The sequence below is a fragment of the Microtus oregoni genome, unplaced genomic scaffold, assembly GCF_018167655.1.
Source record: "Microtus oregoni isolate MIOR12 unplaced genomic scaffold, Mior012 000026F_ref0000081, whole genome shotgun sequence".
Classification (NCBI taxonomy): Eukaryota; Metazoa; Chordata; class Mammalia; order Rodentia; family Cricetidae; genus Microtus; species Microtus oregoni.
The window spans coordinates 28,797,609-28,823,664 of record NW_024543085.1 but is presented as its reverse complement, the minus strand read 5'-3'; the positions used below and the strand labels follow the sequence as shown (position 1 = coordinate 28,823,664).

Here is a 26,056-nt window from a genome sequence, read left to right as displayed (position 1 = left end):
GGATAGCTCCTTTATTAAGGATCTAACCACATAAAGCCCAATACTGCTCAGCTAGGAAGAGCTGCATAACTCTTTTACAAGAGTTATTTCTTGGCACTTGAGGCTTGATTTTTCAGTGAGGACATATTTCATTTCCTATAAAATTCTCCAGAAACATCTGGGAAGTTTCGCTTTCCTTTATTTTGTGCAAAATTCTCTAGAATCAAGCTTTAAACATGTACTCGGCGTTATATTCTATAACGGTCATCCCACCTGAGAGAAGACAACATGAAAGAAAACAGACTATGTTCACTTCCTACAAACTGCATCAGGGGAGTAACTGTGTGGCTAAGGATGCCTTAGAAGCCCTCCTGCTCAGAAGACTCTTCACAGCTTGCACTCTCTCTCTAATACTGGGATACTTACTTGAAAAGTGAATTCTTTGGCCTTTGTGGTTTCTTCTTGGCAAAAAAGGCTGCGAACTCTCGTCCAGTACTGGCATAGCTTAGTTGAGCTGATGGCTCTGATGCAGTACGTGTGTTCTTCATATCCAAGTACTCAGTCAACAGCATCTGTGCAATTAGATGAGCAGATGAATTTATACATGTGCTATTGTACAAATATAATTCTACAACCTCATTCGGTTTAGAATATATTAACTTTATATTAACCTAGATATTCATTCTTCTAGTCAGAGATATAGGAAAGTTTTATTACAGCTATAGAATCATATACCTGTTAGCAATTCACAATGAATGGGAAGTTGTGAGTATTGGAACATGCCAGGGAGCATGCTGAGTGAATTAGTCAAAATTCTTCTTTACTCAGCATTTAATCCTCATCGTTCCAAAGTACAGCAGCATTAGCAGCAATGGCCTAATATTTGCTGAGTGCTTACTGTACTCTAGGAAAGGTACTAATCTATTTAGATGTATTAGGTTGTGGGGTTCAGAGAGATTCAGGAGCTGCAAAATAGTCCCTGGTTGACTAATGCCAGAGTCTACTCTGTGACACTTCATTCTTTCAGCACTGTAGATAAAAACAAGTCAGCAGACCTACCAAGGAAGACCAAGGAAATGGGCCTAAGAAGTGAATGCTCCAAACCACAAAAGACTTACCAGGGCTGCTATTAATCTTGAAAAGAGCAACTGTTTTTGTGTTCAACTACTTCAAACAGTACTCCTTATAAAATGCACCGTAGAGTCACAAGGACTGGAGCCTGTGCTAGATCAACCATGGCTACCAGAATTCGAAACACATTCATAAAAAAAAAAAAAATACAAATTTGGAACAGAAAGCCCAATAGTTCTTAAGAATACCTAATAAAGCTAAAGTAGCTAAACTCATTTCTATCATAGAAAAACTACCCATGAGTCAAGGCACTGATTTTCAGAGACTCAAGATCTCATCTGACTATTTATTTACTCACTAAACATTAAACTAAAAGCATTTCTGAGGCCTATGAGCATGATTTAGTAAGTCTGAAGGTGACTAAGCTTCTTCCACAAACAAACACACACTACTCAGTACTTAAACATTAAATTTTTTTTAACCATTAGCATTCTTTTGAGTCTCAAATCTATGAAGTCTGAATTCCACTTTATAATTGAAGAAGTGGAATTAGTATTAGGTCTTAAAGCTGTAAATGGACCAATTTCAACCTGGATTGATGGACACCAAATTCCATGTTCATGATCATTCTTACTAAGAACATTCTACAGGTAGCAATAGCTTCTGTATAATAAAAATTGTACAGGAAAACCACAAAATATTTTAACAGAATAAGAAAATGGTGTACTTACTTACAAGACCATTAGAGTATTATCCAGCAAGTACATAAAATAAAATAGTAACAAATATCACCCTGATAAACATCACTCAGCTGTCTGGTATCAGGAAGAAACTGAGTTGACTCTCAATGGACAGCTCAACTGAGAAACTTGATCAATTTCTAGACTTTGATAGCTGCTAGTAAGATATTCCACTATCTGTGATCAAAAGAAAGCTAGAAAACTCAAAAATAATTTAAAAGTAATACAGCATAGAAAGGTTTTTATCAACTCATTATGTCAGCCAAGTTTTGGCCTTAATACCAACAAAACAGAGAATGGCTCCTGCAAAAACAAAGTTACACTAAACCAAGTAATTCTTGTGAGGCACTTAATGTCCCAGGCTTCAATAACTGGACTCCACAATAAATAATTGACCAAAGAGGCACAACTAACAGACATTCCCCAAACCCAGGTATCTTAAGATCAGTGTTCTTTTTCTCCACATGAATAACATCCCTGAGTATGGCTTTGCAGCACTGTTCATTGGGCTATTTCTCTCCCCCAATTTATTTCTATCTACAAACATGTCCTACTACCCCCTTCTCAATAAAATTTACCTTCAGCCATTATATGCTTATCTGTAATATTTAATTCTTTTTTTGTCTTTAGGTTCCAAAGTTTTAAAGTAGCCTTCACATGTACTGTTTCCTATGTCGTGATATGCTTGACTGCTGATGTCTCTCACAAATTATACTCATGTGTATGAGTGTATGCACAACATTACTCAGTACATATTTCACTGACAAAATCAACTTTGTTAAAATAAATCATTTTCATCAGAGACAAACAGTTACTCCTTCTGTTGCCTTTTCATTTTTAAAGGCTTTTTATCACTTGCCTCTGGATTTAAATGCAGGACTGCTTTAACAATTTTTAATTATATTATAAAATGTAAATATATAAAACATTTTTAATTATAATATAAAATATAAATATAATATAAATCACGCATCCTGGGGCTAGTAAACTCATGAATCTCAGAGAAGAACCTACAACCACTAATTTACTATACCAGCATAATTCCTAACTACACTCTAAATACTTATCCTTTTTTTCACAAATAAGTGTAGTTCTAATCTCTCTTCTCAGAAATTTCTCTCTGCAACAAATGGGAATCATTACAGAAAATAATAATAGATCAAACTGTAGAGACTGTGTGGTGTCCAGTCCCAAATGATGTATCTACAAACACAATTCCTGCACCTAAGAACTGTTTTTGGGGGCGGGCATTGGTGACACGTGCCTTTAATCCCAGAACTCGGGAGGCAGAGGCAAGAGGATCTCTGTGAGTTCGAGGCCAGCCTGGTCTACAAGAGCTAGTTCCAGGGTAGGCTCCAAAAGCTACAGAGAAACCCTGCCTTGAAAAACCAGAAAAGAACTTTTGATGCAGCCTCACATGCTCTCATATATTAATGAGTCTGTCTTACTGCATTATTTGTGTACCCATTCCTGACCCCTCTGACAGTTTAGTCCACCAGAGTTTTTTCATTCAATTCTCTTCTTCTCTTACAATTCCACTACTTCCAGTCTAACAATCTGGCTTCAAAATTATATTTCCTTTGAACTGTACTTTATTCCTCCCAGCAATGTGAACCCAATATTTCAATCAAGTCTACTTACTTCAATTCTTCCCTAGATATATATGTGTCTTATCATTTCTGGAGTCCTAGCCTAGATCACCTGGCTCTAATAAATTCTTTAAAGAGTAGTGTCAATGTCTTCTCTTTAGCAACTCCTTTGTAGGCCACTCTCAGCAAATTGTTCCCTTTTCTGAAATCCAAAAGCACCATTTTCTATATTGTCAAGTAAGTAGTCACCAAAAAATCCCCTCATACTGTCATCTCTTAATTTAAAGTGTTTTATTTCTTTATTTCTACTATAGAGTCACGCAACAAACAGCACTATTTATATATCAAATTTAGGTATAAAAATGTGATAATACATAGGCTGTTATACATGAGCTGAAGACAGTTTACAAAATAGAGAATTAACAATGTACAATTAGTCCTTAGTACACAAATCTGTAAGACAAGAAAAATCTGAGAGGGATAGGCATGATCTGAACTGTAGACTAAATGGCTGTGACATTAGTTTGCTTCACTGTATTTGACTATGCCACCAATCCTGTTTATTGTATGCACATGTATTTGTGTGTGTATGCATATACATATTGTGTATGTGAACTTGCTAGAAACTAGATTGCTTTTAAATGAAGTAACATTTCTCTTGATAACAAAATCAAGGTAAATTTTTAAATATCTCAATAAAGAACAACTATAAAAGTCCCTATCCATAATCTGTTTGAAAGGTAACTGATTTGGGTAAGTGAAGTCTTCTAAGTTAAAATCGTGACACAAACATCAGATACCTGGAGTAAAACATAACTAGTAGCATGGAGTACAGCTCACTGGCAGAGTATGCTCAACCCCAAGAATCAAAATCTAAAATAAATAATAAAACTATGGAATTTCATATGATGATTCTATATCTTAGTAGGCAATGAATCATATATTCTAAATTGCACATACAAATTTTAAACACATATTCAGAAGCTCAAAATTTCATTTCATTAAAGACATTTGAGACAAAAACATCTATGATCTGGGACAAAGATCATTACATTTAATATAAAATATATTCATATAAGAAATCAATATAAGATAACCCCAGATTCCTGAGTTTCCAGATTCCTTCCTATTTCAGGTACTAATATGCTTTGTACTTTTAACTAGCAATAATAATTTTTTTAATGCTCTAGAGTTAAAAAACATGCGAAAGTCTGTAGGTGTCTTACATTTAGCTTATTAGATTTTAATGTGTCAGACTGAAGAGAACAAACACAAAGAACAGATGAAAAGAAGATTAAAATCTATATATCGTGAAATGATACCATGATTCATTATATTTTTTAAAGCCCTGCAATGCTGAATGGCTCTCTCTACAGAGCAAAGATATATACAGCTATAAAGAATATAGAAACTGAAATTAAGGTAGGAACTCTGCTACTGTGCTATCAGCAGTTGCTACAGTGTTGGTTAGAAATGCTCTCATGTAAAGGCAATGATAACACTCTGAGATTGAAAAATTGCTGAAACACTGCTAACAACATCCTAAACGAACTCCTTGCTCGCCATTTAATCTTATTTATTTAGTATATTGCCTGTGGGAAGTTTGGAGTTATGCATGCCAAGTTTTCTAAAAATAAATATGAAAGTTTTAGGCTTAGAATTAATATGACTCCACAAGCAAGGAGAAGATGCCTTTCCACGTGTGAGAGAAGAAAAGCTTTGACATTTTGGCTTCTTGGGGTACTATTATCTCCATATTCTTTTCTGTGTTATTTGTGCAGTGATCTTTTTACTTCACTGTATCTATCTTACTATTAAATGTAAGTGTACAGCACATTGGAGAGTAGGTAAAATTACTACTATTCAATAGGCTCACAGCCAAATGGAAAATATTTCCAAAAGAGGCAAGCCTAACATTAAGTTGGTGGTAGAAATAAGTATTTCATACTCATATGGGGATAAAATGAAACACTCAAGAAAATTGCATTTTTAAAAAGCTTTTTGTTTATCTAGCTCATACACTTATTCATAGTTTATGTGTGTGTCTACATTGTGTAGATGTATACACAGAGCTAATAAATCTCAATAAAAGGACTGTACAGATAGTAATGATTCCTGCCTTCCAGGAGATTACTGTCTTGTCTTCTCTATGAACCCAACTAGCTCACTCCAGTTAAAACAGCAACTGGACTTTCTCCACAGCTTTTTCCTATAGGAGCTCGTTTTTCTTTCTTTTATGCTTTGTTTTTCTTTATGGGTTTTTTTTATCCTTTCCTCTGAGTTCAAGCCAAAGCTTTTCTTTGTAGCTCTGAAACCTAACATGGCATCATAAGTAGTGTAGCTGCTTGCTCGCAGGCTACCTAAATTGAAAGTGATATAATCTACAGGGCAGCTCCTTGCTGATGTTCCACATTCACAGATGACCTCCCCGGGGTATAGCTACAGCACCCATGGTGAAACTTCAGGCTGTCTCAGGTACATTAATTTACTCACATCATGGGAGTACCATTTATTAAATTTCTGCTCCAATGCGATAAGTGCTACCCTAATGACCCCAAAGAGTTAATGCATCTTGGAAAAGAGCCAAAATGCTCTCTGGAGACAGTTTATTCAATTAAGTGCCCAAGGCCCAGCATTTTCAATTAGCAGTTTAGTTGCTAAAGACTCTTTCATATTGGTTATCTGCAACATGTGACTATTGACACACAATAAAAAAATTGCGTATAATTCATTCAAAATGAGATCTCCGAAATAACAGGCACAGACCCAGATTCAATTAACACTTATTTTGTATGTACAGAATGCTAGGAACTGTGCTAAGTATTGTCCTATTGGGGTTTGAGAGAAATGAAGTTAAAACAGGAAAGTAATGAAGTTTGAAAGCACTAAGGATAAAGCGCCTGGATACAGATAAATAAAGGGACTCTCTTCTTTAAGTAGTCCACAAAGAAAACCTCAATGGGCTCATCCAGAATCAGGTTCCTAAGTCCCCTGCTCTAAATATATGGCTATTGTCCCACTAGAACAGTCTTATTGGTACCTATGCCCTTCTGCTCCAATAAGAACTAGTCAACTCCCACCCTGTACACAAAACCTTTTCTGTACCTTTAAGTTCTTCTAGGATTGCCAGCAACCAGCAGAGATGTTTTTCCAGACCTGGCATTTAACAATATACAGCTGGATATTTAATTTTTATTCATCACTTAACCTCCTTATATAACTTGACAAGAAGGCACTTTGCCTAAAACTTTGTATTACCACAATTCCACATAGAGCTCAAATACCCTTCTTAAAGTCTTTATAACTTAAACTAAAGTGAAATCACTCATTTTTGGACTTCGTGTATGCTTGCATTTTCAAGAAAGATTCTACCTCTAGTATAAAATTTTACATCTGTAATAGGTCTATCATAATCGTATGCTATTTCTACTAAAGTTGTATGTTTATTCAAAACAGAAAACTGAATTATTTCATTATCTGCTACAAATAAAATTGATGATAAATTAAAAGGCTTATCAAATGAGCTACATGGTTTAAATTAGTTTATAGTATACAGAAACTCTAGGATCCCAAAATGGAAAACTGATGATTCTCCTGTGAAATTTAATTATTTTAGATTTCTTTTCTCACCTAACTTTATTTCATTCCAATACTTCATTAAAATTCCACAGCAGAAAAATATATAAATGTTCAAGTATACATAACATATTGTTAATTTGCCTCTTTTCATGTCTGGAATCATTATTTTACCTATCATCTCTAAATACTAAAAAGTAGGGCCCACACACACATAAAGTACATTATTAATTGCATGCATTCATCAAAGGGAGCCCAATTCTGTTCCTAAGTGGAATAAAAACAAACTGTGCCTCATAGACAGCATAGGAGTCAATATAACCCTTTCTGCTTCGAGGTGCTTACTTATCAACCTGTATGCAACACCACATATCTCAGTCTATAAATGATAATATATGTGCCTATAACAACCATCTGTCTTCCTGAAACTATAACTCAAGGGTAATATATGAAATACTTGAGTTTTGAAAATAGTCGTATATCTGAATTACTTTTCCAATAATTTATCAGTGGTGAAATAGTATAACTTCAATAAAGGAGAATAATGAATGTGATGCTACACAACATGAGACTGTATGTTTGTAAACAGGAGTTGAGGACACCACAGTGAAGGACTGTGCTAGCGCACTTCTGCAGAGCACCACACCTCCACCTAATTAGCCTTGGCACCGCTCCCCAACTTTGTAATACATTCATACTAGAAAGCAAGTCAGGGAGAAGAAAAAGATAGCAAACTATTTAAATACCAGCTATGTTAACGCAGAAGCAATACAGTACAATTCATGTACCTCATGTTCTCTGCTAATTGCTTAAGACATCCTGCTATGGGAAAGACAGTAACAGTAGCCAAATCCTAGTCTTCTTTAAATGCCAGCTCTTAATAACAAACCCCAAAAAGGTCTTAATTGCATTTACCAGGAGCTCATGAACTTTAAAAGTTGTTAATCAGATTTCCATGTAAATGGAATGACGATTAAAGGTTAAGTACAAGTTTCTGAAATTTCAGAAGTTGAGAATATATTGCCCTTCACAAGGGGAGGGGGGGAAGATCAGTCTTGACAAAAACTAAACATCTTAATTAAACATGCAAAACTACCATGCTTATTTTTGTATGAAGTTCTATTTCCAAATGTCAAAGTTAATCGTGCACTTGACTAAAATGTGGAATACTCTCTGCCAGAGAGGAAATGCATAGTATTCTTTCCTGAGAAGACGTCTACAGGTCTCTATACTTGCTGTGATGTCCTCTTGCAACTGATCTTCACCTATGCTACAAGGAAACCTGAAAATCACAGGGGAATGCCAGCTACAGAAAGCTCTTAATTGCTCTCCATCTGAAAAGTAATCTAAAGTCACAGTTTTTCAATCAATTCTGCTTCATATTTATGTGGCTTGGGAGAAACACGAGGCGCTTCCCCATAAATTCATTGCACCTGTGTCCCTGGAGTGACATGTTGACAAATGAACATGACATCTCCTCAAACTCCAGTAAGAATTTATGATCCCTAAAAAGAATATATTTGATACATCATACTGTCATCACAGTTGAAAGCAAAACCATGTCTGTAGAGGACACTTCACAGAATTTCCAAAAGCCTATGTTCTGCAATAGGATAAATGGAATCCTAAGTCCCAGGCCAGATGCTCACTCTATCTCTAATACTTCCTCTACAGTTCTCAGTTCTCCAGCTGAACAGGAAGCAGGTACAGGAACTGCTGTTGCAATAATGAGATGAAAAGATATTGCTCCAGACAAAATAACTATAAGACTCAAATTTGTATTATACTAGCCAGAAAAAGTAAACATTACTTAATCCAGGTAAACATCACAGGAAAAGAAAGTCTCAAGAACCCTACTGTCCCTATTTATACTTCAAATTCTCCCCTTGCATTCCTAAAAGCTTGATTAAAATCTTGTGCTTCCTCATCACAAACGATGCACAATACTACTTTGTTTTACAACGTTTTAGTTCTTAGCAATGCTGTTGGAGCCACAGATACAATTACTATTAGGATTCTATCCAGTATCTCTATTTATGTTACCTGGTATTATTAAATTTGCCACAGAACAAAGCGAAGCACTTCAGTTTTAGGGAAATCCCTAAATGACAAAGTACAGCATGGTTTGTAAGGGCAAGATTATGCAGTTAAAAAGAAATCTTTCAGAAAGGAAAGGAAAGGAACAGAACTGGGAAAGGAAATAATTCTTAGCTGACTAACGTTTTGGAAAATGCCTCGAATAGACTAGAGGTGTCCTTAGCAGAGCCTTTGGTTACAGCTCAAAATCAGTAAGTTGCTCCAACTTTAATGAAGAGGTTCCCTCTTCCAGAGAACAGCCTTGGGAAGTGCTTTGTTTGATGATTCAATCCCAAAAATGTCAATAAGGCTCTGAAATGCAATTCATTGACAGAAGGCCCTCAGTGTGACCTCTATGCAGGAGGGCATGGATGCTCAGAGGTTGCCACATAAACCCTGACTAGATCCCGACTGAAACAGCAACTAGAAGTGGGGTTTAGTCTAAAGACAGAGTTTCTCTGTAGAGTAGTATCACGTTCTCTATATTTGTGCCCAAAGAATAAAAGGGTTTTCATATCCACTCTCTTTACTTCTCCATTCCTCCTCCCTCATACGACAACCTCTGGGTGTGTGGGTGGGTGTGTATGTGTGTGTGCGCACGTGTGTGTATGCTAACAATAGTCTTATATTAAATCTACAAACCTGGCACCTTTTTCTATAGTATCAGGATTACCCAACAAAATAGATAATCAGGACAGGTTTTCAACTAAGGAAAAGAAGCAAGAGATGGAAAGATAGGAGCGAGGTCTGCCTGCCTCTGCTTCCCAAGTGCTGGGATTAAAGGCCTGGGCCACCGCTGCCCAGCCAGGAGTTAGTCTTTTAAAACAACCTCTTAGCTGGGCTGGTGGTAGTGATGCTTGCCTTTAATCCCAGCACTCTGAAGGCAGAGGCAGGTGTATCTCTGTGAGTTCAAGGACAGCCTGGTCTATGGAGAAGTTCCAGGACAGCCAGGACTGGTGTATAGAGAAAACTTGTGTAAATGGAGACTCCTTTTTTGTTTCCGCCACCCCAGACACAAATAATCACACAGAAGCTATATTAATTACAACACTGGTTGGTGTATTAGCTCAGGCTTCTTATTAACTAACACATCTTAAATTAATCCATTTCTATTCATCTATGTATCAACACAAGGCTGTGGCCTACGGGTAATGTTCTGTTTTTCCGGCATCTTTCTCCTTTGGGAGCTACATGGCCTCTCCTTGACTCTGCCTACTTTCTGTCTCTGTTCTGATTTCCCGCCTGGCTTTACTCTGCTAAGCAATTGGCCCAAACAGCTTTATACACTAACCAATAAAAACAAAACATATACAGAAGGACATCCCACATCAGCCTTGTCTTGGAAAATCAAAACAAGACAAACAAAAATCTTTGAATAATCAGTCATCACTACAATATGCACAACAGGGTTACAATCAGACTAGCAAGTTACTGTCTCACCAAATCATTAGTTCACAGATTTTTACTAATTAAAAAAAATTCATTTTCCTCGAAGTCAATTTCACTCTCCTTTCATGGCCTAACACAAATATCAAACTTTCAGTGTTATTTCTGTTCATTTTACAGCATATCTGCAAGGTATGCATACTAGGTAATGAGCACACACATAAGAAGTTTTCGGCACTCTGCAGGGCTCTTTTGTTGCAAAAAATTATGACATTTTGTTTCTTGTTCACTTACACAAATAATCATGCAACAACATACCCAACATACCACCCCACCAGCAGATCCCATCCAGTGGCTTTGAGTTTATCTCTATTCTCTATTTTCTGTGGATTATTCCTAAAATTCCATTTATGAGCAGAAACAGTATTCATGAATATTTTTTATGAGCTAGGCACTTACATTTGTCACCTATATGCTACGTGGAGCTGATTCAGATCTACAAGCTACCTATTATAGGCTTCATCTTGTGCTCTAAGAAATTTGGCTCTGATGCTGTTACCCAACTGTAAGCTGTATGAATTTGGGAAGTCACATATACCATTCAGTTCAAAATGACTATTCACAGCATTTAAAGGAGCTGGTGGAATGTCATTCATACAGTCACCTAAGTTTTCTGATACATTGAACAGATTCTAAAGTACAGGTTCTGGTTTACAGTTACTACCCAATCTACCAAAGTAGCTCATTTGAAGTTCCCCTCCCTTCTAAGCCTACCTGATAATCTGACCACTATGTAGATACTGTTGTTGGCTAATCTGTTGGTTTTGGTACAACTGTTCTTTTTTCTGAACCCATTAAGTATTAACGCAAAGCTTTTCTAGCTACATGTTGGCTCCAGTAGGATCTGGTGAGCCATTTAAATATAATGATTACACAATTCAGTTCTAATAACATACAAGAAAAGGTTAGACAGTGCAGAGCTGGAGGTAATGCCCAATTCATTTACATTTACATTATACTGGTAAAAAAAATATTTTTAATAAGAGCTCACTGATGAAGTCAGAAAATCCTTCAAAAGGGTACAGAATGTATAACCCAAGGATAATCTGACTTAAACGAAGACAAAAATGAAACAGAGTAGCCCCATAATTTATTTCTTTTTTTAAGTATTTATTTATTTATGTATACAATATTCTGTCTGTATGTCTGCAGGCCAGTAGAGGGCACCAGACCTCATTACAGATGGTTGTGAGCCACCATGTGGTTGCCGGGAATTGAACTCAGGATTTGGAAGAGCAGGCAATGCTCTTAACCGCTGAGCCATCTCTCCACCCCATAATTTATTTCTTATAAGTATATTATCAAAGGCTAAATCCTTTAAGATCTATAACTCTCAAATTAAAACATAATCTCAGTTTATGATCTGGCATATAAGGGTCAAACTAACAGCTAAAATGTTTTGTATTGCATAAATTGTTACTTTTAATGTTTAACACATCAATACCTCTATAGATAGATCATCTGATTTTTAAGTCAAAATAGCAGTGATTTACTTGTGAGCTTCCTGTTTTGTATTTCTCACATGCAGTTGCAAAGTGAGAGTCAGCACTTATCTATTCCGACAGCACTAGCTCAGCCATAGCCAGGAGTCACAACTCACTTCTTTATCCACCACCCTAACATCGTCAGCTCTGGATAGCTCTCAACATAGCCAGAACTCACTGCAATAGAAAAGGATTCTGGAAGTACAAACTTGGAAATGAAAAATACATTTTGTTATATGTCACAATTTTCTTATTGCTACCTTACAAATATGTTCTGTTCTAAGCAGGAATTTTATCTTTCATAATCTTTAGCTTCACTAATAAAGCAGGAAGTGGTTCCTAAAAAGAAATAAAATGCAACAAAAAATAAAATGATTGTTTAAGTGTGGGGGAAATTTCCAGTTTGAAACATATCCTAATCTCTTAGAAACTGAACATTCAGAGACTTCGAAATGGTTACAAGTGAGGAACAGTAGAAATCTAATAGTGGTCTACTCTGGTTTCCTTTAAGACTGACATTTAAAAACAGTCTGAACCATACAACTCTGAACTTAGTCATATATTGTTTTAAAATGCCAATGCTGTTGAAAATGGAACTAGTTTGATCTCAACCAGGAAACTATCTAAGAAAGAACACTGTGTACTACACCTGTGCTTTAACACCTGGATTAACTGAAGTTGTTCAATCTGAATATTATATATAATATAATAATATAATATATATATCTAAGAAAGAACACTGTGTACTACACCTGTGCTTTAATACCTGGATTAACTGAAGTTGTTCAATCTGAGTATTATGAACAAAGCACTTTAATAGGAAAAAAACATCCTGCTTTCAAATAAACTCAATACTTAACATTTACTGCTCCCCACCCTGAGACAGGGTTTCTCTTTTTTTAGCTTCGGAGCCTGTCCTGGAACTCGATCCATAGGCCAGGAAGGCCTCAAACTCACAAAGATCCACCTGCCTCTGCATCCTGAGTGCTGGGATTAGAGGCGTGCACCACTGCTGCCCAGCCCAGCTTAACACATAACTCTTTAATTGTATTAAAGTTGTATATTATAAGCAAACCTTTCTTCAACAAAAATGTCATGACTGCTATTCAAGAGGTAATACAGTAACTTTAATAAAGGCTATTCTCCTTATAACATGCTTAAAAGGTTATAAACATCTATCTAGGGTTAATTTCCCAAGAGAATATTACTTAAGAAGATACAATGGGGAAGAAACAACAAATGATTAAGGAACTATTTGGGTTCTTAATATGTAAGTGCCATAAAAGTCATCACTAGTTTCGGGGTGGGGGTGACTTCAGCTAAATCAAAGGAAAAAAATGTTTCAAACTTCAAATACAGACTTTGACTTTCAAAGAGTTTAAAATCTGCATACTACTAAGCAAAAGGAGTCAGAGAGAGGAAGCCAGGGAAGGATGTACCCACCTACAAGCACAGGACCTTGAGCCCCAGGAAGAAAGATTACACAGTTGAGGCTGGCTACGGAGCAAGTCTGAAGGAAGGCTAAACTACACAAAATAGACCTTCCCAGGAAAAATAATTGTATGTATATATAACTTATACATATGATTTATATATATATATATATATATATATACACGTGTATAAAGTTACAAATAGCGAGAGACAGAGAGATTTACTCTGATACCTCACAGCAATGCAGAGTAAATGCAATATCCACTGGTAAGTAAGCATCAGTGCTCCATGTTATCAATTATCTCCAAGAACTTTTATTATGCAAATTTCTACTATGTGGTATTCCATATACAATCTGGTCAACCAATAATATTAAAATTACTGAGCCTTACTGTAGCAAGTGGAAATATACGTTTGCTTTCACATAAAATGATTTCTGTAACCTTGTTGCATTATTTATAATTCACGGTGATTTTAATAGTCCTATGGTTGAATACAGATTTTTCTTAGTGATTTATGTTAGGCTCTTTTAAAGCCTCGTTCATATTTATAGCTTATTCTCCTTCCAGAAAAGGTAACATTCCTTTCCATGTATATATGTCATGATAAGCTTACAGACTGACAGAGGGTGGACACAGGCAGACTTTACACACCAGAAAGGAGATTGATGAATGACTAGGGATGCCATTATAAGACACTTTATAGAGGGGGAAATAGAAATAAACCATGGAGCTAAACAATTAACCTCACATGACTGAATTTTAAGGAGAGTTATATTTCAAATGTCCACATATTGGCTCATAGCATACATAAAGGTTAGTAGTTCACACAGGTAACATCTTGTTCGCTATTCTGTCACTACTAAGAACATGTTTCCACGAGATGCATTTTTTACTGTCAGCTGCTGTAAACAACCTAAAATAGGGGAGGAAAAAAAAACAACCTAGTTAAAAATAACTTTTGTAGAGAAGGGTGATAATTTTGAACATAAAAGATGAGAATGGAAGGTTGAGTGGAGATATGACAATGACAGGGGGTGTTGAAGGTAAAGGGTTCTTGTGTTTTCTAGAAGCCTGGGCTATAACATTGTTCCAGCCTAGTCATCAGATTTCTCCTCAAATTTATCAACAGAGAACCACCTCGCTACTTCTATATCCTAAGGTACAAATTATCTTGCTACCAAACTACTTAGGAATAATCATCTTTGCAAATGTACACATGAGATATGTGCTTTCATTACTGCTGTAAGGACCATTTATTTCATTTCTTCAAATGTTTTCAAAATTTCTTGTTTTGTCTTTGGCTTCTCCTGAATTCCTCTTATCAGAAAAACTAATCCGCAACTAGGATGATAACCAGACCTTCAACTGCTCTCAGTGAGGAAAACAGAAGGCAACCATCCTGTGAATAACGTCAACACTACTAAGAAGTGACTTAGACCATAAACTTAGTTGCATGTTTTTTAACCCATTAAAAATTTTAATTAAGAAAGGTAATAGAAAAACAGTATATCTCTGTATCTGTCATATTGCACTGTTGTCATTTTACTCAAAATAACAACTCTTTCCATCCACCAATGAGTTATAAACTGAGCAAGGCCACACTAACAGCAAACTGGAAATTAGCACCAAGCTGGAAATATTACAGAACATACATGACATCAGCATCAGTGGACCATGGCACCTGTTCCCAGAAAGTCATTCAGATGATGAGTCTAAACTCCTATCTTATTTTTCTTAAAGTGGGACTAATACTCAAATCAGAGCTAAGTAACCATTCGAACACTGAAATTTCTAACCTTCCTTAAAAGTCTTTATCTGCCCCAGGATATTTAAATAAATCATGCCCACCAACTAGAAAAATATTCCAGCAGTTAAGAACACTGGCTACTCTTCCAGAAGATACAGGCTTGATTCCCAGGACCCATTTGATGGCTCACAACCATCTGTGACTCCAGCTCCAGGAAATATAATGGACTTTTCTGGCTTTTATGGGTGCCAGGCACTCACAAGGTACACAGATACACATGCAAGCAAAATACCCATATATATTTCCATTCTAGGAATGAAGGTGTAAGAAATATATAAATAGAAAAGTGAAAATGTTAAAAATCATGAGCCCATGAAATAGAGAAAATCATTCAAGAATATTTTTTCTTACATTATACAAAAAAAAATTAGAAAACTTTCTGGCTTCCTAAATATGTTGGCCCATGTTTACCATATATAGTTAATTTTTAAATCCCATTTGTAGATAAAGAAAAGACAATATTCCTCTAATTTAAAACTTAATAGGCAATCTACAAGTAGAAAGAAGTTTAAATGTTAAGATATATTCTAATGAGTAATACCCCACAATCTCACCCACACACCCCACCCATTAAAAGACTTATAAAATGAAAAAGACATAAAAACAACTCACAATGCCAAAATCTAGATCCAAACACAGCTACTGCCAGAATGTTTAATGAATCCCCACTAAGTCCAAGGCTGAAAGAACAGACTTAAAACTTCACATAATGATATAATGATGCTGTTCCAAGGGAAAGCCACCTGTTATGTAGAAAAGGTACAGAAAGCCTCTCCCCTTCTTTTTCTATACCCCAAAGAAGCAATGCTGAACAATGCTGAACAACACTCAGGACCACACTGATGCTATTAGCCCTCCCAGTGTATCTTTCTCCTCATGCAAATATAAATCATCCCATGTCCATTAGAACAGAACTTCAAACTAAAGAAGTTACTTGAAATCAGAAGGTACAAAAGAAAGAATTCTGACAATACAATCACCTTTGGTAAAATATCATAGATAAAGAAAGAGCAATCATGAAAACTCATTTTTATTTGAATACTCAGGTTTTTCTCTGTATACTCATAAAAGTAATTTCCAACAGTAAAACTCATAAAATAATTTATGTAATTATCACCTGGATATTGAGGCAATAGGCTAAGAAACATTCCTTGTATTCCAACAGTGGGCAAACAATGGGTCTGGATAGAGTTGTTATCCTGTAAAGCAGAATAAACAAGAAAAAAACTGGGGAGTGGGAGCACTGCAACAAACTAAAATCAAGAAGTTCTCAGTACATCCTGACAGCCACAGAAGCACATAAAACAAATGGCTTCTTGCAACAGTAAAAGAAATCTTTCAAGGGAAAACTGGCTGAAAGAAAGCCATTGATATAAGATTAAAGGGAACCAGGGAAAGTTAAAAAAGATGCCAGGAAAACAAAAATGTTGTAACAAAATCAAAAATAAAGGCACAAGGTTAGTAATAATTGATATCACATAAAATAAAGTCAGAGGCACAAAAAAAAATTCAGACATGCTTTTCAAGGAACATGGGACTCACAATAACAAGTCTGGAATGACTGAGAATGGATGATAAATAGAAAAATTATGAGAACGGGATTTTAGCCTCAAAATTACACAAAACAAACAAAAAGAGAGAGAAGAAGAGGGAGGAGGAAAATGGACAGAGAATATGAATGAGAATGAGAAAATGTTCTTAATTGGAGGGAAAACATTAAGAACAAAAGAGAAGAGTTTACAGCAATTGGTACTAGAGTAGTCGGGCCAATAAATGACCCTTAGCTAGGAACATATTCTCACAGAGCAGAAGTGGGGAGAGGAGCAGAATAAAGACCTTATTTAAAAAAAAAAAAAAAGACCAAAAATCTGAAGAGTTGCATAGTTTCTATAACACTAAATGGCAGAAAACTCTGAAACAATGTCTATAGAGGTTTTTAAAGGAAAAGAGTGTGCTTTAGAAACAACATAAGTCTTCACATTTAGAGACCAGAAAACAAAAGTCCATGTTTGAGGCAGACTATAAGTCTCCTCCAACTGGTATAATGAAGTCCACTGAGTGGTTTAAGACAGAAACATATCCTCTCAGTTCTAAAAGCTGAGGCTAAAATCAAGGTATCTGTGGGGCCATGATTTCTGTGGTCTGGGGAATGAAGGCTCCTTGACTATTCCATGGTCTCTGGCTCTCTTGGGGAGGCCTGGTCTTTGAATTGCCCTATTGTGGGGGTTACCAACAATGCTTGGCCTGTGGAAATACTATTCCACATTCCTCCTCTGCTGGTAAGTGGCATTCTTCTTGTGTGTTCCAAGTCTCAATAATCAAATTCCCATCTTCTTAAAAAGACAAGAATCATTAAACCAGGTTCCACCTAAATTCAGGGCAACTCACCTTAACCCAGTATGGTCCCACTTTATTCTGACTGAATAGGAAAAAGATCTGTGGAGCTATGGCCAGAGGCACCAGTTTCAGATGTTAGCAATACAATTCTACTTGTTATAGGGGATAAATACTTGAGGCTCACAAGAAGGAGTAGAATTTCCAACTATAAGAATAAGGAAAATAAAGCCGGGCGGTGGTGGCGCACACCTTTAATCCCAGCACTTGGGAGGCAGAGGCAGGCGGATCTAGAAGAGCTAGTTCCAGGACAGGAACCATTAAGCTACGGAGAAACCCTGTCTCCAAAAATCAAAAAAATAAATAAATAAATAAATAAATAAATAAATAAATAAAAAGAATAAGGAAAATATGAAACATGGGATTCACTGAAGACTTTCTCAGGCCAGCGTTAGTAATCAGACGGGTTGGAATGTGCACTGGCACACTGTGCAGACCTAGCACACACAGGACTCCACAACAGCCCTTGAGCTGCATCTCTTCCAGGTTCCCTTGCCTAGAAGCTAAATCACAACCAACGTATTTTAGACAACACCAGTATCATTCTTTCTACCACTTACTAAGAGTGGCTCAACTATTTTAAACACATTTGGTAAAGCAGTTCAGACTTAGTAAATGAAAAGTGCATTATTTTTTTTCCTCTTTCTCTAAAAGAGTAACGTAGAAAATATAAATTGTAATTAAGTTATCTGTGGGTTTCCTTCAGAAATTGAGAAATAATTTTTTCATATATTTAAATCTTATACTAAACTATATGAGTCATTAGATTTTAATTAATTCTTCTCTGGTCTGAATTCTGTGACTGGACCTGTATTAAGAATACTTCAAAGAACGTAGGAGAGGATTCCAGTATTTTAAAGTAAATAAACATTTAAGTGAAAGATAAAAATATCCCAGGAGTATGGGGTTCTGAGTGTTTTTCAAATGTCTATTTTCCAAACACCTCTGTAATAGGCATTTAATTACATTTATAAAGAGAAAGGAGTGAATTGTTAAAATAAGTATGTAGTCCCTCTTCTGGCTTATATCATATATGTGTGTGTATGCACATGTATTGGTTGGATCTTGATTTCTTTTTTAAACTTATTATTTTTTAAATATTTATTTATTTATTATGTGTACAATATTCTGTCTGTGTGTGTGCCTGCAGGCCAAAAGAGGGCACCAGACCTTACTACAGATGGCTGTGAGCCACCATGTGATTGCTAGGAATTGAACTCAGGACCTTTGGAAAAGCAGGCAATACTCTTAAGCTCTGAGCCATCTCTCCAGCCCCTGGATCTTGATTTCATGCATGATACTTGTCTTTCTTATCTCACTAACATGATGATCTCCATACCCATTTTCCTAAAAATGGTAAAATCTCATTCTTTTGAATAATTGCTCCTTTTTAGACTTTGCCAGAAAAAGGAGGTGGTAGGTCTCCTTACTAAAGTCGTTAACCTGTGTTCTGGTTGGCTCGATAATGCCTAAGAATTAAGAAAACTGCAGAAAGGTAACATGGTACAGGGCAGAATCTCACAATGACCCCACACACATTTGAATTATCTGGAAAGGAAATTTTGGTTTATTTGTAAATATTATTTTCATGGCAGGGGCATGATTCTTGTTGATTTTTGTTTTGGTTTGTTTCCCAAGATGATTCTAATGTATAACCAAGGCTAAAATGCACTGAGGTGGTGGAAGAGATCTAGTAGATAAAAGTAAAGCCACGGACCCTAATAACATCAACAGTTTTCAGTTGTATCATCAATCTGTATTCCCAAGCCTTCTCGCACACACCTGCGAAGAAAAAAGTACAACACCCACACAGGGCTTTGGAACCTTGAACATATGTTAACTGTAAAGCACACTGCATGTATTTAAACAATCCTTTCAAAGACAGTATTTACTAAGAGTCAGATTTGGGGGACTCAATAAATCCTAAAGGTCAGAAATCTATGACTGCATATACACACTTGAGTAAATTCTATAATGAGTTTACAAAATTTCAACTTGCCAGGATATAAGTTGAAAACTGCTACCTTTCAGTCATCAAGCACATAGCAAAAGGAATGTATAAATCAATAAAAATAATGTCCATAAATATGGGAAAAATACAGATTCAAAGTCACACTAACACCCACTAACGATCCACTTAAGAAAAATAATATTTTAACTCTTTTTTTATTATTTATTTATTTATTTATACAGTATTCTATCTGTGTGTATGCCTGCAGCCCAGAAAAGGGCACCAGACCTCATTACAGATGGTTGTGAGCCACCATGTGGTTGCTAGGAATTGAACTCAGGACCTTTGGAAGAGCAGGCAATGCTCTTAACCTCTGAGCCATCTCTCCAGCCCCAATATTTTAACTCTTATTGAATTTGTTCTTTGTCAATTAAGTACATAGAAATAATGTCACCTAATTGCTTTCAGCCCTACCATCTCACATTCCCCACATCTTGATCAATCACTCTTTTTATCGCTACAGGTCCCTGTCCCACAATCTGGAATTTATATTTATTTTGTAACCCACTCAGTTTAGTCAGACCCTGGGTTGGGAGCTAACCCCTGAGCAGGAGAGCTCAACAGAGGTCTACAAGTAAAGATAGCAACTGGTACCCCTCCAGAATCCATCAGTAGCCAGTAGTGTAGCAGAAAGTAGTAAGACCTTCTGTGTCTCTGCCTGATATGTGATAGCAGATCACAGGCCCAATCTTGTACGGGTTCATCATAGGCAAACACAGATGCTATGACACCATGGTTAAAACAGCTATGTTGTGCCATCAATTAACTCTGGTGGATAAAATAGAAGACAAGAGCATGACCACTTTGGGGAGTATCTGGGGCTTCCCTAACCCAACAACTCAGAAGGAGGGTCCCATACTTTGCACTGGGACACATGGCTTTTAAGGAACACCATTATTGTCAGGTACCAGCTTCGACAAGTATACCACTTACCAGGCAGGATAGGGCCATGGAGATGAGAAATATAAGTAAATAAAAGAAAGACACAAGTGAAAATAATAAAACAGAAACATAGAATAGTACCTGAAGAGAGTTCCAGTCAATACCGAAATTCAACCCCCCATTTAATTTTCCATACACTTTTATACCCCAATACAAAAGGAGGAAGAAGGCAAAAGACTGCTTTAACATGATAAAAAAGGACAACTGGAACACTTACTTGCTTCAAAACTTGAGATATCAAGCCATTAATTCATGAGAAAAGCATTCTGTTGTTTAGGCAGTGAACCCACCCTAGACTAAGTATCCTAAAGGCATTCACTCCCTAAGTCAAACCTCTTAATTCAAAAGAAGCAGCAAAGTACACTAGAATTCTGACCTTAGGTCAGGGTGGAGTGGATATACCTAAGTGGGCTACGTAAATGTCAAAAACAACAAGCAACCACACCCTATGTCAGGGTAGTCACAATTACTGTCAGCAACTTTGAGCAAGGTGAAACCTCTCTGACCTTCAGACAAGGTGGAAATAGGCTCACATTTTTGGGTCTCCGCACATTATCTAGTCAAGCAGTGTATCTCCTTCTAACGATTCATTTTTAATTTATATTTTTTAAACTGGATTACAAAGTGGTAGGTCACTTTCTAGTCAAGTAAGCACTTTAGAGCTGGGTGATGAAGCACTTAATTAAGATGGACTATACTCTGAGTTTGATCCCCAGCATTTAATAAAAACCCATATGCAGTTGATCTCTCAGCAAGCAGGCATCATTTGAGAGAGTACCCCCAAAAATGTGAGCATAAGATCACATCTACTTCTAAAAATTAAAAAGGAGTCTGTCCAACATTTTTTATTTTATCAGCCCAGACCCTCTCCTCTCACCAAGTTCTATATCTCATCATCTGCCACAAGCACCACAAACTGTATTTTGCTCACACCAATGTTACCAAGTTATCAGCCCCAATTCTAGTCATCCTTCTCCCAGTTGTAATGTGCTTTACTCCTCATTATTCAGGACTCAACACAGACAACATCTTTTCAAAGACAACCCAATGATCATCCCAGTTTAAAGAAGACATCTCCTAAATAAGTCAGACAATCATTTGTTCTTCTACAATGCTCTTGCCCAAATTTTACCTGCCTCATAGAAGATCATAGGAGAAAAAATTCCCTGTAATCTCTGTACTAGCTCATAGTCTCCAACTCTTAACTAGATGTAAACTTCATGAAAGATGTCAGAATCGCCTTGCTGATTCATCACCATGAGTAAAAGCACTAGTATAAAGTAAATCCTTAATAAATATTGTTCTCCAAATATGTAAGTATGTGTCTAAATGCAGAGTCAAAAACAAGAAAGCCTAGAGACCTTCAGGCTCCTGTCTCAAATTTAGAGTCTCCACCTCGAACTCCTTTGCTCAGCCAGACTGATTTTATTATACTTTGCCGTCTCCTAAAGAATTCTTCAGGTGGAACCTATGGCCATTCTATACCTGATACTAAGGAAGCTCTTAAGACCCTTCTCTTAAGATGACTGGGCTCACAGCTCAGCTTTTGGTCTCAGGTCTCAAGAACCAAGAAAAGATGAAGTCTTCATAATTCCCTAAACCACACAGGAATTGATGCTTGTCACTTAGGCTTGGTCCAGGTACAATGTCTATAATAAGGGCTATGATTCACCCCAGCTTTCTTTATTGGCATCATCCGCTGACTACAAGATCATTTTCGACAGCCTGTACTTTTCTTGAACAGAAGACCCTACACCTGGTTTACCCACACCTTCCCCTTTGAGGAAGCATTGTTCAGCTGAGCTTCCTGGAGATTTGAAAGAAATAAGAATGGAGCTTTAGGGTATTGGGTACGATAAGTGCTCCATTCTGAAAAAGGCTTTTTTTCTCCCATGGAAGTGTTACAGCTCTCCTCTGAAAGGTATCATGGCAATCAAAAGCCAAGGAATACCACAAAGTCGCACCTCAAAACAAACCTCATACAAGAGATTTCTTGGGAGGGAAAAAGCTGGTGGGGGATGACTGCCTCTGCTTGGAAGAGAAGCAGCAACAAAATGAAAAGGCAGGCTTCATATAGGGTTTCTTTGGGGGTGGGGAAGAGGACAGAGCTTCTCAGAGTGGTCTGGGATCAGTGAGATCTTTTGTGATCTGACCTTGGAGCAAGCTTAAGGATTGGTGGGATTCTATAAGGTTAGACTCTGGGTCAGGCTCAGGGACTTTTGGAATTCTGAGGCCTGAACTTGAAGAAAGATCACAGATTGTTGGATTCTGTTTCTTGGTCCTGGTCTAGGGGCAAGGCAGTGTCAGGGTATTCTTTCCTTGGATCTTTTACCCTACAGGTACTACAATTAATCTTGATCTTTTATAAAGCCAAGAAAATGAGTAAGCTTTACTAAAGGTCATTCATACCACCCACTGATACCACCATGGACAGAATGAGAAGACAGTGTGATCTACAGAACAACGAAAACAAAAAGTTGGTCAGAGAATGGATCCACTGGATTCTATATTCTACTGAGTGACTCTAGAGAGGAAGTGTCACATAGGGTTTGTGGGATTTCAAATTCTAGCACACAATGACTAATGATAAACAAGGAAAACTACAATGCATTTCACATATCAAGCTTTACCTTTTAGGTCTGGTTTCTGGTATCATCTAAGGCTACTCAGCTGCTATCTGTTGCAGGAGGTCCTTCCGCTCCTCCAGCCAATAGCCGCCGAGATACCAGCCCATTGGGGCGTGGTCTCTCTCTTTAAAAAAAAGCAGTGTCTTCCCTCCTTGCTCTCTCTTCCTGCTCTGCTTGCAACGACTAGACTCCTTCCTGATTGCACAGAGGGCTGTTGTCTGGGACGGTGATCTGTAAGTTTTTTCCCCTTTAAATAAATACCACCTTTTTAATCATAATTCCAAACTGCTATGGGATTGTTTATGACTTACACCTTCACCTCTCTGATGAACAAAGATGTAAAATTTTCACGCTTTGTGCAACATATAAAAATTGTACTCCCAGGCTTGTTTTTATTGTTCATTCAGCCTATGGTTCATCACCTCTCTAGGTTCTCCAGCCTGCAGCTGAAAACTACTACTTTGCTTCTACATATAGCCCAGGTGCTAGGAAAGACTCCACAGCTATATCTATGCCTGAGATCCAAGAAAACACAAAAATAAAGAAGAAAATTTGAGTCTACTGCACCTGTAAAGTCGATCCCATAGGCAAATAAATGGGCTTAAGTCTCAGTCCTCTCTTCTCAATGCATCCCTTGGCAAACCCTGGAGCCCCACAGACAGATATTCTGTACCCCAGACAGCATTGCCACTACGGGTCTTATTGGTGATCTGGGTTTGTTGTTGGTGGTATGTTTATTCTTTTCTTTGGTTTAGTTAACTTGACACAAACTGAAGTTACCTGTGAAGAAGGACCCTTCAAGAATTGCTTCTACCAAGTTGTGTCTGTGGGGCACTTCTTGATAAATGGTTGATGCGACAGGGTCAACTATAGGTGGGGTAATCCCAGGGAAGGTGGTCCTGGGATGGATATATATCAAAACAAACAAACAAAAACCCAGCCATTAAAACTGTCTCCCTCTGTAATCTCTGGTTCAGTTCCTTCCTCCGGAGTCCTGCCTTAAATTTTTAACTTGGCTTCCCTTGAATACAATCATAACCTGTAAGCCTAAATAAATAAGTCCTTTGCTCCCCCAAGTTCTTTTTCATCTATGTTTTATCACAGCAACAGAAAAAGAAACAGATAAATTCCTTTTTGGTCAAGGGCAAGTTTTAAGTTAACATTATTAACCCCTACTAGACTCCCAAACTCCTCAAACTCCAATGAATTTAAATAAAGCCATCTCTTTTTCTTATTGCTGTTGTTGTTATTGTTACAAATTCTGACACATTCCCTTCAGTAACACAACCTGATTACTCCGGGTTTTTTTTTTGATTTACAAATTATCTTCTTCTACAGTCAAAATCCATCTACTTCCTCCCCTCACACTCACTTTTTTAATGATCCATTCTACTGGATTATAAATAAATCCCTTTCTCTTCTAGATTCTTTTCTTCTGTTTACAAATAGTCATAAATAACAGACCTCTGAAGTGTCTGCTGATCACTTCATCACATCCACTAAACTGCTGCATCCTTCATCCTGTTTCCCTGGCTCTTTGGCTCAATGACATCATCAGGCAAGACTTGCTATCACTATTTACATGTCATACTGTCTATTAGTGGAAGCTCTTTAAAACACAACACTAAAGTTTTATAACATTGAATTCACCAGAGTATAATATATTCCAGGAAAAGTTTATGCAGTGAATAAAAACAACAGACATTGAAAGAAATGCAAAACACACACAAAAACAACACAACTTTCAATGTTTCCCCAGAGATATGACATGCCTTGTCAGTGATCAATCCTCAGTAATGAATAGAGACATAAGATCAAATTTCTTTCCTTTCACACAGCTGTCTATGAATACTCTGGAAGAGAATTTGAGCAACAACATACCCTCCTCTCCCAACTCTGCTCAAAGATCCAGTCTCAAGAACGAGAGTCAGTGGGCATGTAGAATTGGCACTTGCACACACAGAAACATGCATACTACATGGACAAAGATTTAGCAATATTAGTCAAGGATAGCCCCACTGTTCTTCAAGATGTTGGAAAACCTTACTCTTTCAAACATAAAACTGAAAATAACCTTAGGTGGGGTTTCTGAATCCTCCATAAGTCTAAAACAGATTTTCTTGCATTCATGCATGCTTTGCCCTCTGGCCATGTGGTATCTTCCCATTCCCCAGTATAATCTTTCTTAACACACCTATTCTAATGCACCTTCTTCAGAATTGATTTGCTTCCCTGCATGCAAAAACCACTCTTGTTTTGAAGTATTTTCTAAAAACTTAAAGACTTTTTCCTTTTAAAACCTCTAATGTTTATATTCATATCATTTATTTGGCATTTACAACCAGCTGTTAATGTTATAACTTTTCTGATATAAGATTTCATCCAAAATCTCCCAGTAGAAAAGCAATATGCATCATGAACATTGATAGCCAGCTGTAGCATGACAAGTTCATTCCAAGGTTAAAAGTACTTGAAGAGTAACCTAAGCCAAAGTAGGCCTGAGGTAATGATCTCCACCTAGGGCTGGAAAACAGGATTGAAGCAATGAAATCCACAGAAGTGGGACTGAACCAACTACCTAAGCCTGAGTGGGCCTGAGGAAGCAAGCTCCACAGGAACAGGAGCCTGAAGCCAATCCAGTCCCAGGGCACTAGCATACCAGGATTGAGCCAGCGACCTGGTCCAGAGCAGACTATAGACAGCAAACTCAACAAGAACAGTACAGGGAAATAACTACTGAGCAAGTGAACCAAAGTCAGAGAAAGCTAAGGGTCCTGATGTGAATCTGCGACCTCCTGAAACGGAAAAGCTTCTGTAAAGCAAAGAACACAACCAACAAGACAAAACGACAGCCTACAGGATGGGAAAAGATCTTTTC

The 26,056-nt window shown here is 37.1% G+C and overlaps 1 protein-coding gene across 1 annotated transcript in view; it reads right to left on the bottom strand.

Moving 5' to 3' along the window:
* The window catches only part of Exoc4 (exocyst complex component 4), a 714,919-nt gene that overhangs the window by 528,774 nt on the left and 160,089 nt on the right, over positions 1-26,056 (bottom strand). Inside the window, exon 8 of the mRNA XM_041675392.1 lies at positions 406-551. Coding sequence (XP_041531326.1) covers positions 406-551 — 146 coding nt within the window. The remainder of the gene's footprint in view (positions 1-405; positions 552-26,056) is intronic.